Source organism: Amborella trichopoda, chromosome 13, assembly GCF_054954075.1.
Source record: "Amborella trichopoda isolate Santa Cruz 75 chromosome 13, AtrichopodaSantaCruz75HAP2 v2.0, whole genome shotgun sequence".
NCBI lineage: Eukaryota > Viridiplantae > Streptophyta > Magnoliopsida > Amborellales > Amborellaceae > Amborella > Amborella trichopoda.
Window position 1 is genome coordinate 51,319,562 of NC_142348.1, and position 15,475 is coordinate 51,335,036.

The 15,475-nt window shown below is 32.7% G+C and overlaps 1 protein-coding gene across 3 annotated transcripts; it reads left to right on the forward strand.

Annotated features, from left to right (window-relative positions):
* Positions 1–5,627: 5,627 nt before the first annotated feature.
* LOC18445889 (DNA ligase-like protein) lies at positions 5,628–13,419 on the forward strand. Of its 3 annotated transcripts, XM_020674521.2 has the most exons (13): positions 5,628–6,360; positions 6,532–6,586; positions 8,159–8,258; positions 8,996–9,116; positions 9,237–9,356; positions 9,652–9,705; positions 9,810–9,940; positions 10,440–11,010; positions 11,280–11,394; positions 11,508–11,557; positions 11,904–12,044; positions 12,499–12,778; positions 13,024–13,419. In XM_020674521.2, exons 1-12 carry the CDS (start codon positions 5,863–5,865, stop codon positions 12,733–12,735), a joined length of 2,193 nt encoding a protein of 730 aa, XP_020530180.1. In that variant the 5' UTR covers positions 5,628–5,862; the 3' UTR covers positions 12,736–12,778; positions 13,024–13,419. The 3 variants fall into 3 exon arrangements, with proteins under 3 accessions (XP_020530180.1, XP_088713013.1, XP_088713014.1); XM_088856887.1 differs by lacking the exon at positions 9,652–9,705; XM_088856888.1 differs by lacking the exons at positions 5,628–6,360; positions 6,532–6,586 and having other exon boundaries at positions 8,199–8,258; positions 9,880–9,940.
* Positions 13,420–15,475: the final 2,056 nt, after the last annotated feature.

The window sequence follows — 15,475 nt, forward strand, 5'->3', positions numbered from 1 at the left end:
ACAGAAGCATTAGATAATTTATAATTGATAAAGAGTCTACTGCCATCTGCTGTATTTAATATTCGAGTTGTCTTATCAAAATATTTGGAAGGTACTAAACCTTCGTTGATGCAATTAAGGTCAGCACCTGAATCTATTAAGGCTGAGGTTTCAAAGCTATAATCCTTTGCTACAATTATTTTGACTTGAACAACCCATTTTTGAATCATAATTTTATCTGTTAAATTAACAGAAGGAATTGTTACTACATGAGGTTTGGCTTCCGAAGTTTCTAATATATCTGCTGGTGGATCTGGCTCATATCTCATGAGCTGATCAAATTCTATTTCTTCTGTATCAGTCTCGGGTTGAGATATTTGTTGTAATTCTAGAGTTTTGATCCTATTTTTTAATTGATATACTTCTTTTTTGACCTCTTTGATTTCTTGTTTTAAATCTGAAATTGAAGGTTCTTTTTGTTGAGAAGTATGATGTTCACTTACTCTTTTCATGATAGAAGCAAAATTGTATTCATCAGGTGTTTTATTGATCGGATGTGTTTTTGCTTTTGTTTTGGTTAATGTAATAAATTTAGTGATTACAGATCTTTTTTCCTCTGGATCTGTAAATTTCTCAATAATATCTAATATTAAATTATCTTATTGAGTAAGCATATGAAGATTATGTGTAGGTATAGGACAACTACAAGTAGTGTCTTTCATTTGATTTGATGATTCTGTGTCTGTTGAGGAGTCTGAGGAATCAGATGATTTTGTCCATAAAAGGTCATCATCTTGAATATGTTCTATATGTGATTCAGTGGAATCTGAAGATATGGAATCATAATTAATTATGTTATATATTTTTGATTTAATTGAATCACCTAACTGTAATGATTTTATTTTCTTTTTTAATTTGCATTGGTGTTTGTAGTGATCAACCTTTCCACATTTATAACATACTGGAAGCTTCTTTTTATTCTTTGTATTTGGAGAGAATTTGTTTATAAATTTTTTCTTAGATTTTCTATATTGTTTATGTATTTTATTTGATTTGGATTTATATTTGTCTTTTTTATATTTTTTCTTTTTCTTATATAATTTTTCAGGCATATTTTTTCTATCTAGATAATATCCAAATTGTTCACAGAAATCACCAAGTTCTTTTCTCTTGGTAATTTGTTGTTTATTTAACTGTCTTTTGAGTTTAAGATCAGTACATAAAGCTAATCCTTCAGCACATATTTCTGCTGAGAGTTCTCCAACTGTATATGCTGAATATACTATAATTGCATTATGTTTCTTTCTAAGTCTATCCATGACTTTTTTTACAAATAAATAAGGTAGACCAGCAATAAATTTTTCTTTCCAGTGGTCTACTTGACAATCTTCTCTTATTAATAATCTTGAGAAAAAGACATCTTTATACCATTTTGTAATGAGATAATGTAGGACAACGAATATTAGAGAGCAGATCCTCTAATCTTGCTGCTAATAATGTTGTACTTCCTACAAAATGAAGTGTAATGGTATATATCAAGGTGTTCACTGCATCACTTTCAGTATAAATTATTTATTGATTTTGTTCATTCCTGGCGATCCATTGTCTTGTATTAGTCAGGATTCTATTTTTGGTTTCATCATCAACATAAAAATCCCACCATCCTCTTAACCAGCCAGTGAATCCATTAACTATTGCTTTAACAACTTCTTGGTCTGGATTTCCTGCCATTTTATTTGCATAAGCAAACATTGTCATGTGTCTCATGACATTTAATATTTTTAGTTCTGATAAGCCATCTATTGTCCAATTAACTTTTGATCTTCCTGAGTATGACACAATTTGTTGTATAGCATCTTCTTCAAGTTGGACATCAACAGGTGTGGGTCTTTTGTGATATGGTAAAGCCGTAATTGGTTTTCAAGTTTTACCATAGGCTATTCTGTTTATATCAATAGGTGTGGTATCCATAAAAATATTTTCTTGGTTTTGGATAGTATCCTCTATGATTGGTTCTAGTTCTTCCTAGAGCATCATTGTTTTATGCTCTGGTATTTTGGATTTTCCTTTATCAGAAGATTCTGGTAATGGACTAGGAATAGTTGGTAAAGGAATACTGATTTTGGAAGAAGTAATTCCTTTTATGTCTAATTGAGCTAATTTGACTATTAACTGATCCATTAAGGTTTTATTATTTTCACCAATATGGAATTTATTTTTATTTAATTCTGGAGGTGGTTTAAACAGGACTGCCTTAGGAAGGGAAGGAGTTACTTCCTTTGAAACGAGTCTTTCTATTCGTTCTGCCTGTTTTCCTAGAGACTGCATATATAAATTAGTATAATTATTTTGTTCCACAATATGAGGAATTAGTTCTTGTTTTTTCCCTAATTCTTTGGGTAAAACTTTATATGGTGTGGCAATGATATCATATAATGACTGTGGAGGTTATGCTTTACTTGATGAAGTTACTCCTTTGAGTATTATACTTTTTTCATGAGGGTGTGTACTAGCAGTAGTAGTACCATCCGTGCTAATATATGTTTTTTCTTCTAGAGTTTGAAGATTATCAAATGAAGGAATATTTATTTTATATTGAATACATATTTCTTTTAACCATATAAAAAATCCTTTTGTTGCTCTTTCTTTTTTGAGAAATTTGTTGTATTTTTTATGCATTAATTCTATTACTCTTGGTTGAAAGGTTTGAAGATACCATTTCCTGATATTTTGATTTCTTCAGAAAGATAATCTTTTTTCAAATAATCAATATTAATTTTCTTTTTTCTTTCTAATTTAGCAGCTATATATATATATATATATATATATATATATATATATATATATATATATATATAATATACTACAAAACGCCTATAGGATAAAATGAACAGTGATTTTGCCTGCCCTCATCACCGTCTAAAGTTCATCGCATGGTCACGATTGTCCAGTAGTGTTTTTTTTTTTTTTCTACAAATCAGAATGACATGAATTTCGAGTGTGTGTTTATAAAAAATAGGCGAATCTATGAAAAATATTAAAAAAATATTTTACATGAAAAAAATTAACTAAAATACCCCCAAAAAGTTTCGGGGGTATTTGTCAATTGTTTTTCACAAATTATATTTTTTTATATTTTTATTAGGTTTCGCCTCACTAAGTGTTTCAACGTTCAAAATTTCAGGTCATTCCGATATATAGAAAAAAATAAAAAATAAAACATTACTAGATAATCGTGGCCGTACGATGAACTTTGGACAGTGATGAGGGTAGGCAAAATCACTATTCATTTTTGCCTTATAGGCATTTTGTTGTATCTTCCATATATATAGATATATATATATATATATATATATATATATATAAAAAAACATCTGAACAACTTTTTTAGGTTTATTTTGTTATCTAAATTTAGTTATAAAACTCTAAAAAAACTTATGTTCATATTTCCTCATAAGTTTTTTAAAAAAATGTATCAATGAAAAATGCGAAAACAAGAAACCAAGATACTCAATAAAAAGTGGCAAATTGTGTCATGTGGGCTGGACCACATTTATACAATATACAGTCTAGAGGTATAAAACATCAATCTTAAAGATGGATGGAAATAGGTAGTCCATCTAAAAACCATTGTAACTAACTGTCCAAAGGTTTTATTGATATAATTATTATTTGGAAAAATATCTCTATACCTTTCATTTTTAAGTTTTATATCTCAATGGACCCAATGTTTCAAAACATATATTGAGTCATAAAAATTCAAGATTTTATATTTTTAACCCTTTAAGCTAACTTTATCCTATTTCAACCTATTTTTTTGCCCCAAACAAATATAAGCGAGACATATCATTTTTAAACATCATCATTTCAATCTCTTCATGTGATTTTTCCCTAAATCTCACTCTACCTATTTTCTCACTCTCTCTCTATTTTCCCATTCTCTCTCCCGTATCTTTCACACACTCTCTCTCCCATTAGAGAGACAAAGAGGGTGAATGTTAGAGAGAGAAATTTGGGGGAATAAATCACGTAAAGAGATGAATGAGCATATCTTTTTTATATTTGTTAAGACTAAAAAAACAGTTAAAAGTTGATTAAGTTAGTCAAAGGTTAGGAGATATATTTTGAATATTTGCATCTATTAAGATATGAAAATAAAAAATAAGAGGTACGAGAATATTTCCCCTTATTATTTTTAGTTTTCAATTTTTTTTTTCATATTTATGATCTACATGTTAAAGATTATATACACTCTAAAAATTAGGATAAAATTATATTTAACAAACAATTTTATTGCCAAGCCCGTATTTCTATACTATGCGGGCTGGCTGCATAAAAACCGTGTCCATAAAAAGTTTACAATTGATTTTTATGTGCAAGTCTTCTATTGAAAAATGGGAAATTTAGGGCACGGTTTATAGGAGGCACCCATCACAAATAATCAAACTAAGGGGCGCCCTAAAGATGTAATTTTTGTATCAAATTTTTTTACACTGGCTTGAAATTATGTTTCCACTCCTTAAGAAGTTTCTAAAAATGTTGCAAACCAATAATATCTACAAACACTTTTAAAATGATAAAAATGGATCGTCCAAATAATATATTACAAAGTGCTATATTGTTAAGACTTTAAACAATTGTATTTTTTAATATCCATACACCTTGAAGATGAGATGATCAATTAGAGAGTTATCCAAAACAGTACCACCACCGGGTGGTTGACGCACCAAATATCTCCCTAGAGGTCTAGAACTAGGCACCACCACAGACATTGTTAGGTTTGAAGCGAATTGCCATAGGTCTAATAGATCTATAGTGGTGCCTGGGTTCATGGCCGTGCCTTGGCCTGAGAGTATTGCTACGGATGTAACAAACCGTAGCGAGGGCAATTAAGAAATAACAAAAAAGAGGAAAACAATGGGTACGTGTGTAAGTGGAGATCTTGGTAAATATGTTATATTGAAAAATTAAATGGATATTCTAATAATTTCTTAAGAAAAAAATATTTTCCCCTTCTGAATTCATTGCCGGAGTTGCAAGGCCATCCAAGCACAAAAGGAGGCAAAATACCTTAGGGCATGGGGCATGCTTGGTACAGGTGAGAAATACCTCCATCAAAACATTGTCATGCGAAAAAACTTTATCAAGTGATTAGGTTTGAAAGAGTTTTCACATCATTTGGCTGTCAATTAGTATAAAATATGTATTTGGACCAATTAGTGTGAAAAAAACTCCCATGTCTAATTATAGGAAAGAGTTCTTTTGCGTAAAAATATCTTCATCATTTGGCTGTCAATTGGTATAAAATATGTATTTGGACCAATTAGTGTGAAAAAAACTCCCATGTCTAATTATAGGAAAGAGTTCTTTTGCGTAAAAATATCTTCATACGAGTATTTTTATTCATACCAAACGATGTTAGTAATTTCGTACAAAGACTTTCTTTGAGTTGAAATTTGGACCAATCAAAGGGGGAAGTAACACTCTATGGCACGCGCCAAAAATTGTGGCGCCATAATGCACGTGCATTTTCGAAGTTACGAAACCATCAAATGCTTTGGCGCCTTCTCTTTCAAAATTCCCTCGCGTTTCATCTCTCTCTCTCTCTCTCTCTAGCAAAATCAGTCTCAGAGGAACTTTTTCTATTTATGAATTCTTTCTCTTCCCCTCTCTTTCTATCTCTACTGAAAATTCCCTTTCTCTCTCTAACACTCTCTCTCTAGTGAAATTTCCTTTCTCTCATACATTGCTCCATCACTACAACTGAAAGTCCATCTCTCTCTCTCTCCCTTCATCTGTTATTCTCTATTCTCTCTCTACATATTTTTTCATCTAGTTTTCTGAACTCTATTTCCGTCATTCTCTCTATCTGAAACGCTTCAAATGGGGAGTGACCTAGAGGATCTAGCTCAACCCTCTGGAACACTATCCCCTGTTTCTCGAAGGAAGTTCAAGCGTCTGAAACGATTGCCTCAACTTGATTCGCTTACATCTAAATCCCCAATTGCATCTAAAACCCCGGATCCCATCACTCCACCTTCTCTCACTGATCGCAACATAGCTGACAGTCCATCGAAGTTGAGTGAAAATACCGTTTTCAGAGAATCGATGGAATCTATGGATTCTGATGATCCGCTGGAGGTTAGTGAAACTGCAAGGTTTGCAGAATCAATGGATCCTATAGGTTCTCATAATCCAAAAAAGGTCAACGAACCTACAGGTTCTGGAAATTCAATGGATTTTATGGGTTCTGATACTGTATTTGCGGGAGAAGATAATATCAGTGATAAGAAGAAAGAAAACAATAATAAGAAGAAGAAGTTAAAGGATGGTAATAGGGGTTCCAAACCATCTTTACGAAACCAGAAGAGACTCGAAAAGGTAAATATGATCAGTACAGTTTTTTTGATTTGTTTTCTGTCCCTTTGCTTTATAACGTCCATTTGAACATCTGGTTGTGTGCTCAGCCTCTCGGTAAAAATTTTCTGCTCAAAGGAATATTTTTGTAGTAAATTTTACCAAGGCTTTGAAATGGAATTCTTTTTTTAACAGGAAAGAAGGGCTCATCTGGAACAAATTCATGCCGAATCACAGAGATTGTTAAGAGGTATTTGACATGTCAATGAAAGATCCACCATTTATTTTACTTGAAGTGCTCGTAAATTTCCATATTTATTTGCCTATCATGTGTTATTTAGTTCATTATAACATGCTTTCGTATATTATTTTGTTCTATATGGGGCCATGGGCGCATAATTTATACCATAAACCTAACATTGAACGAGTAAAAATTATTCAATAAATCTGCGTTATTCACCAATCTAACTGGCTTCCCATGGTTTTCCAAGTATTTTCTTTGATTTTACTGTTTTTCGTGGTGTGCTGGGTTCCTTCTTTTACTATTTCCAGTATTAAAACTACATATCGCGATACTATTTGAAGATGTGCTTTACTCTGATTGTTTAGAGCCTTGGCCTTATACAAACCACACCTTTTACTAAATAACATTTAAGTGGAGAATAGTTATTTGAAGGTCCAATTATCTACATTGTAGACTAGTTGCAGTAAGTATTTTGTTGTTTTAATTGTATGTGCATGAATTGTTGTCTTGACTCAATGAACTGTATTCAAATAATTCAAATTGTCATCCTTGTTGACACTATTCATGAAAGCATACAATTACCATTGACAATGATAACGAGGATATCAGAAAATATATATGGTTACTCCAACCAAATGTTTAGGAAATATATATGTGATTTGGGAACCTAGAAAAATGACTAGGAAATGGTTTATGAAATATCTATTTGACTCTGGAAACTGAGAAAAATAATCTATTTCCTAAATTTGGTCAGAGCAATTTTGAAGCAGGTCCTAACTAGCTTAGAAAGATTTTTAGATGACTAATTTACCTTAACATTCATTTGCTCCCTTTCTCTAGGTGGAAATAGTCCCAACTATCTTAGCTACATTTTCTCCGTGCCTTCTTTATTTTATTCAATTGTAGAGCATGGTATGAGATTCAATAAAGAAGTGACAAGAGTAGCACAGTCAAATCTCATGTTAAACTCTAACACGACACTTTTAGTCTGAGATTTGAAAGCATGGTGGAGGGCATGAGAAGATCCAAGAATCCAAGTGATGCTTATAGATGTTTGCTTTATACACCAATGTGTTTGGGACAGAGAAACAGGTTCCTTACATACATGAATAGATAGGAGTAAACGTACAAACACATTGCACAACAAATAAACCACAAAAGTTGTAATGTCCTTGTTAGAATATTACATATATTACCAATATAGTTTAAAAGGGACTTGAAAATAGGTTTCAACATTTATTTGATTAATGCTTCTTAGCCATATTTCAACACATCGACATTAGTAGCATTGTATCTTCCAATATAAATAGGTAAATTTACATTTTGTATAACATCAATAATGCTATCATATGTAAAAATATTGGGATTTATAACGAAGGACGTGAATTTGTAGGGCTCTTATTTATGCTAAAACCCTTAGAGAATAGTTTTATCAACATTTTTGAATCTCACCTGTTGCATTTTAATGTCTCCATGCGATGTGAAAGAGTTGGGTTTGTTTCTTTTACAACTTCTATACAGTAGAACACCTTATTATTAAACCATACATGCCTTTTCGTTTGTCTTAATTTGTTCCAGAGACTAAAGATGTGTCATTTAAACCTGTATTGGCTGAAAAGAAACCTATATCCTCTGTTTTGGAAAAGATTCGTCGTAGGAAGCTTGAAGTGCAGAGGAGGTCAGCTAGATTGTCGGATATCATTTTTGCTTGGCTGATCATTTTTATTTGAGAGAATACAAAGAGACAATTTACTTTTAAACAAAGTTTATATAAGGTTGCAACTTTAAAATGTAGAATTAAAGTGCACCTCAAAAATCCATCATAAAATGTTGTTTTGATATTAGAAAACGCTCTAATTGATCATCACGACATCAAGATATATGAATATGGAAAGAAAAAAAAAATTTGGGTCTTAAAAATAGTGTATCTTGCAACACAATTTCTGGACCGTCCATTTTCAAGATTTTCAAGTGTTTATAGATCTACTTGACGTGAACCATTTTTGTAGTTTAAGATTTTATATTTAGAGATGAAAATAGATTCTCAATCCATCCTAAGAATTTTTGACACCAAAGATATATTTATGATAAAATTTGGAGGTGCCCCTTAGTTTGATTATTTAAGGTTGCAACTTTATACAAACTACGCCTTTTACTTTTTATACAAGGAGGTCACAATCACCAGTGTCCATCAGATTTTAAATCGGGTGGTTGTAAGTGTGTCATTGACTACACTCAAAGTTTAAAACCAAATTCTCGAACTTCATGCCACTCCTGAGCCATCCAATTTGTCATCTATTGACTAGGAGTGATTGTGACCTCCTTGTGACAATGGTAAATAGTCTCATAGTATACAATCCCAATGTTTATTTATGCACATTTTCCTTCACACTGTCAAGTTATTATGGTGAACAGGTTAGGAGTTGAGATCATTGATTCAGAGGATCGTCATAATGTTGCTTGTGAAGATGTTGGTTATAAGGATTCTGATAATCATAATATTGATCAACAAGCTGCCACATTCAACGAGAGACATGTAAACGAGCTTCATGAACCAACAATGAATTTGAAAGGAATATTCATTTAATAGATTAAGTTAGCTATTTGTTTTTGTTGCTAATCATGTAATTTAAATGATGTAACTTCATGGGATCAGGATGATGGCAAGCCTATTGAGATAAAAAATATTCAATGTCACCACAATGATGTTTTATTGGCTGGATCTTCCGGGCCCCAAACTCTTGAGGATCAGGCAGAGAATGTTCTCCCAAATGTGGTAATTGAATACTGCTCCCAAAAATTGTTGAATATATGATGCAATCCACACTGAATGAATTTGTTTCTCAGGATTTTTATGAAATTAACTAGATATTTGCTTGAAATTGATTGTCTTTGTTAACTTTTCAACTCCAAAGGAATGGATAGATTTACAGATTATATAATAGGTTCTTAAATATACCTTTTTAAGAATTGATTCTTGATAGTATTTTGTTTAAATTCGACATTTATTATTTGAATTGATTCTTGATATTAATAGTACATCAAATTAACATATTCCCCACTGAATGTAGGCTTCAACCTTGGATTTTGAAAATGTATTTCGGCCTCCAATTAATGACACCCAGGTTTAATCGAACTCCTTTGGGTTTTTTTAGGCATCCATATGCTGTGCATTTACTCCATTTTTGAAATGCCTAGGTTGATCATTATGCAAATGTCATTGTTATAGGATCTTCTTTGTGATTCCCAACATAGTATTGAAGAAAATGCTGCACATCTTACCAGTTCTCCTGAAACAGCTCCTGCATCGTCATTACTTCCCATGAACTTAATGTTTGATTCAGCTCCCCCTGAGGATGTGTAAGTTATTTAACTTTAGCGACTGATGTTTGTCTTTTGTATACAGTTTGTTAACGTAGAGAAAAAGAATCACTAAAACTTCAAATTGACCTTGATTCTCTTACGAGAAAACAAGTTGTGTTTCAATGTACAGGTTCCTTTTTTGGTTTCTTTTCAACGAGGTCTTATTTACTCGACTTATTGGTCCCTCCTTGGTTCTCTCCTTCACTTAGGGACTATTTGAATGTGTGCTATTAAGAAATCTTGGTCTTGTGTATTTTATATTTGTTAATTTCATTATTTAGTGCTCTTAAAAATTCTCTCTCTGGGGTAAGGTCTTCAGCGTCCTTCCTGGAATCTCTCTCTCTCTCTCTCTTTTTGCCTTGTCAAGAAATCTGGGACTTGTGTCCTTGTTAATATTGTTAAAAGGATAAGTTCCTGACCGTGACAGGATGTAAATTTCCCAATTATCGTATCCCTGGGTTCCTTGCACTCAAGTTGCCGTATGTGTGTTTTTCAGCTTCTCTGACGAAGAAAATGACAAGGAAAACATTGATCCTCACCCAAAGAAACCAGCCAATATGGATTTGTGCCCAAAAGGTGATCCATTAAAAGCCTTTATGGATGTTGAAGCTGAAGAGGAAGATGATAGCGACCATGATCGAGAGAGGTACCATGATGATGAAGAAGAAGGAGAAGAAGACGATGAGAACTTTGATGACTTAATTGCGACAGCAGCTGAAGAGATGCCAATAGATAGGGAAATGAGGGATCAGCTTCATCAAAAATGGCTTGAAGAGCAGGATGCAGCAGCAACTGATAATGTTTTGCAAAAATTGAAATGTGGTTGGAAAGAGAAAGACTTGGAGAGAGAGAGAGACTTGGACCAGATTCTTGGGGATGAAGGCTATGAAGGTAGTGATGGGTACAGTGCAGATGATATGGGGCTGAAGAAGTCCTCCAGAAAGGGTTTGAAGAAGGCAAAACTGATGATCAATGAAATTTTTAAGGATGAGGAGGATGCTTTTGTTTCTTCTGATGATGAAGAAATGGAGCAGAGAATGGTGCGACAGAGGCTGCTTGAGCAAACTGTGAGTACATTTGGTTTGTTGATCATAGTTTAATCTCAGTAAAGAAATGCATAAAGAAATTGATGATTTTACCAGCTTCTCCTTGTATATAAACTCATTGCTATCAGTGTATTACCTGATTATGAATAGAATGAAATCATTTTTAATATTCGGATTCTATCCTCATCTAACTTCTTTAAACCAGAAGGGTGTAAAGTGCTTTGTTGATTGACTAGTTGTACAAACTTTCTATGTATCTGATCATAATTTGAACTGCTGTTTTTAAACAGGAGCAAACTACTTTCCTGTCTCCCGCTGATGATGACGGTTCTAGAGAGGTCTTTGGCCTCATAAAGAAGCTCAACATTGCCCCTGAGAGCAAAAAGAGAACGAGACCTGCTCCTTGTATGTTATTATCTATTCACATCACTGTTCTTATATTCACATTTCTTTTGTGAGTTCGCTTACCGTAATTATTCATTTGGTAGAATAACTCAGGATGATGTCTATGATTACAGCTTCTTTTGAGTCTTGGTTCTCAGGTGGAAACAGCAATAGCTCCTCCAAGGTGAGCTGTTCTTCGCGTTAGTGTTCAAGTTGATTGTATCCTCAATAACAATTCTAGAGTCTCATGTTAAGAATGACAAATATTACAGTGGTTTGCCATGAGTGTCTACGCATGCTTCTTTTGAGAGAGAGAGAGAGAGAGAGAGAGAGAGAGAGAGAGAGAGAGAGAGAGAGAGAGAGAGAGAGAGAGAGAGAGATCATGCCTGGATACCTTCCCAAACTCTAAATTAATTCCAGGCTTTGAAGAACTAACGAAACTAAACTACCACTTATTGTTACATGATTTCATCAGTAACCATTGATGCCTCTTTTCCTTATTGTGATTAATTGGTCTTTGTCTTTCACAGTCTTCATTTTTGGGTCGTGCCTCGAGTAATTCTCTCCAGTCGTCTCACAAGCAAGGATCCAAAACAGTTCGATCCTTCATTTTTGGCCGTGATGATAGTAATAGCAGAAGTGGTATCTCTGCTTCTGATGTATTGGAATCGGTAAACTACATTTTGTTTTACCTCTGTTAGATCTTCGTCTTTGTTTCTTGTCTCAATTGTGCATGATAGCTTTGAACCATCTTAATACTTTTTGGTAGTGTATCAATATCACCTACCGACTCGGGGAATCACCACGGTTGGACCGGATAGGGAGCTGGCCATTTTGGGAAGAAAAACCCTAGAATTGCTTGAGTCTCCCAGTTCTCCATTTCCTTTCTCAAATTTTTATTAAATATGGCCCAGTCTAACTCAGACTTGCCTGAGTCGTACTAGGGGATAGGTGTCTGATTCTGATTTTTGAAACACTGGTAATGGTGAGCGTTCCCGATTCTGATCGTTAGAACATTGGGTATGGATAGAGAGAGAGATTTGCTGCATCTTCATATTTTAGAAAAAAACTGAGCTTTATTCTTTCCACTATTATTTCTAAGGTGGTTGGGACATGGCAATGCAGGATCAGAAAGAGAACAGGCCACCAACTAATGCATCAATGAAGCAATCTCTTTCACAGTTAAATCACAAGAATGGCCATGAAAAGAAGAATATTAAGAGTGATACGACCTCTGGGTCTTCTCTGTTTGAAATTTTGAAGCGCTCATCTGTGCCTTCGGTGTCCAGCCATGAGAACAATGAGACCCTGCACTATTTTCAAGCCTTCAAATCTGTTGGGAAATCTGCAAACAGAAAATGAAGATCATCTGATGGAAAAGCATCACTATTGTTTTGCTTTGATGGTGAGCATTCCAGCTTTCATTTACCCAAAAAAAAAAAAGTTTTTCATCATTGATAGATTTGATGGAATTGATTCAATGTTCAATTAAGTTGTGAGGTGATATTTTGATATAAGTGAATAATATCTTTCATTTATTGGTGACGATCTTAAACTGAATGTTGGAAGTGAAAATATCTTTCATTTATTGGTGGCAGTTTTTACCTGAATGTAGATACTTATTCGGCTTTTCTCTTTGCTTTTACGTAGTGCTATAAAAACCCAGCTGCTGCTGCCTTGACCCAAGCTCTGATACCTGGTACTTAATTGGTCTTTCTCTGAATTAATTTATTTTTCCATTATCAGATGGTCATATCTCTCTTTCTCTCTAAATCCTCAAGGTATTTGGCTTTTATCAACTAGGCCTCGAGACGTGAATTAAACTCGAGGTCTTATGCATTTTTAAGCTTGTGATCACTGATACATGGCTAAAAAAGTGATGTAACTAATAAACCATGTGCATTGTGCTAATTGCGGAGTCTTGAATGCCGGAGAACTGTTTTTGGTACAAGGTCAAATCATCCTCATCATCATGATGTGTTATCGGGGAGCGCAGGGTGTGCCTTGGTCATGCTCAAAGTACAAGAAAAGTTATTGGACTTCGAAGATAATCAATCTTATGGGCAGTGTTTGCAAAATCGAATCGAAACGGTTAATCGGACATGGAGCTGCCAGCGGTTTGAACCGGAATTGGACTAATCGGAGCGGTTAATCAGATTAACCGGACAAGTAGATTTTTTTATTTAAAATGGGTCGAAAACCTACAAAAAAAAAAAAAAAAATAGAAAAACTTAGATTAAGTGTATAATATTTTATTACATATATTTATTTAATGGGCAAGCTTTCTATGCTTCCCCTTCAATATAGCAGTTCTCCCTTATCCAATTGTCCATTTTGAATGGAGGGCTAAGATCAAATGGTGAGTGACTTTCTTTATCAAATTTGGATGGTTGGATGGTAGGGGGAGGATAGAATTTCTATGCTATAGGGGAAGTATAAAAACCTTTCCCTTATCTTACAATAAATATTGAAACAACTTTTCATAAATTAATATGTGAATACTATGATCTTGTGCATGATCCCAAGCAAGTCACATAAATCTTTTTGTTTTCTAGATTAGGATATTTTTTGAAGATATTTTTCTCATGTAACATCTTTTTCCAAGAATTAACATATTCATCCCAAACCTTACATGAAAAACTTTATAGTTTCTTTCGTACAAAAATCACTCACATTATGAATGAATGTTTATGCACTTTTTGCAAATAATAAAACTAGCTTGGATGCTATTAAATCAAATAAAAACCAATTAAAAAGAATATAGTAAGAAGAAACCGAGCATTATTGATCCTAAGTAAATTTCAAAATCCAAGATAGTTATTTCAATGCAAGATCAAATTTTTTTGTTAATAAAAATATTGGAAATTGTGAATCCATCGGCCAACACAATTATAATCCCATTTCAATTATACAATTACAATCTCAATTCCATTATTACAACAATTACATTTTTAAACTTATTTCATTTATTACAAACATAACTATATCATACACTTAAAAAGATATTGAAAAAAAGAAGCAAAAGTAAGACCTACATTATAATGCACTTATTTTTTTGTTTGTAATAAAAACTATAACATTTAAAAAAGAAGAATCGATTTTTTTGTTATATTCATAAAACAAATATATTTTTATCATAAAGCCATAATTTTATCAAAAAATATAATTTTTGTAAACAAAGTAGAGAAACAATTCCCATATTCATCATAAAAAATAATTTTATTGACTTAATAATATTAAGTAAAATTAATTTTTTTATAAAAATTGAATTCTCAAAAACCCCAAAAATTGAGCAACATTTCAAGCAAAAACGATCCTCAATGTTAAAAAAATCGAACAAATCAATACAAAAAGCTTTGTAAAGGCTTCCATCATCTTTCAAATGCATCAAATCTTATAAAAAAATATTTGGTATTTTTTTATTTAGTTTAAAAAATTGTAAAAAATTTAGACCTATAAAACTTTTATGACATCAAACAAGAAATAAATTCATAAAAATGTTTTTTCTCAATTATAAATCAACATATGTATTTTATATGACAGATGAAGCCTTGATGATTGAACTCCATAAATCAATTTGATAAGAAAAGACCAATTAATTGATAAAAAATCTGATGTTTTGGATTGAAGACAAGTTCTTCGTGCAACAAATTTTGAGGCTAAAATCAACTCTAAATATCTTGTTTTTTTGAATAAATTAAAGCATGGATATGGTAATAAATTCGATTATAATTCAAAACCCTCATCTTTCATAAAAAATTGTTACCTATTAAAGATCAAATTAACGAAGTGGCGAATCGAATTAGGGCTCTTCGAGCAGCTTGAACATAGGTTCTTCGAGCAAATTTTTGAGACAAATTCAACCCCCTATATCTTGTTTTTTGAACAAATTGAAACAGGGAAATGGTAACAAATTCTATTATGATTCAAAACCCTCACATTTTATTAATAATAGTTACCTATTAAAGATGAAATTCATGAAATGGTGGATCAAATTAGGGTTCTTTGAGCAGCTTGAACACAGGTACTTCAAGCAAATTTTTGGGCCAAATTCAATACCTTATATATCGTTTTTTAAACAAATTGAAACATGTATATGGTA

What these genes read in the sequence shown, in the direction of transcription:
- LOC18445889 (XM_020674521.2), top strand. Translation starts at nt 5,863, where the DNA reads ATGGGGAGTGACCTAGAGGATCTAGCTCAACCCTCTGGAACACTATCC. An exon ending in ACCAGAAGAGACTCGAAAAG is followed by an intron (nt 6,361 to 6,531) that starts GTAAATATGATC and finishes TTTTTTTAACAG; the next exon opens with GAAAGAAGGGCTCATCTGGA. An exon ending in ATCACAGAGATTGTTAAGAG is followed by an intron (nt 6,587 to 8,158) that starts GTATTTGACATG and finishes AATTTGTTCCAG; the next exon opens with AGACTAAAGATGTGTCATTT.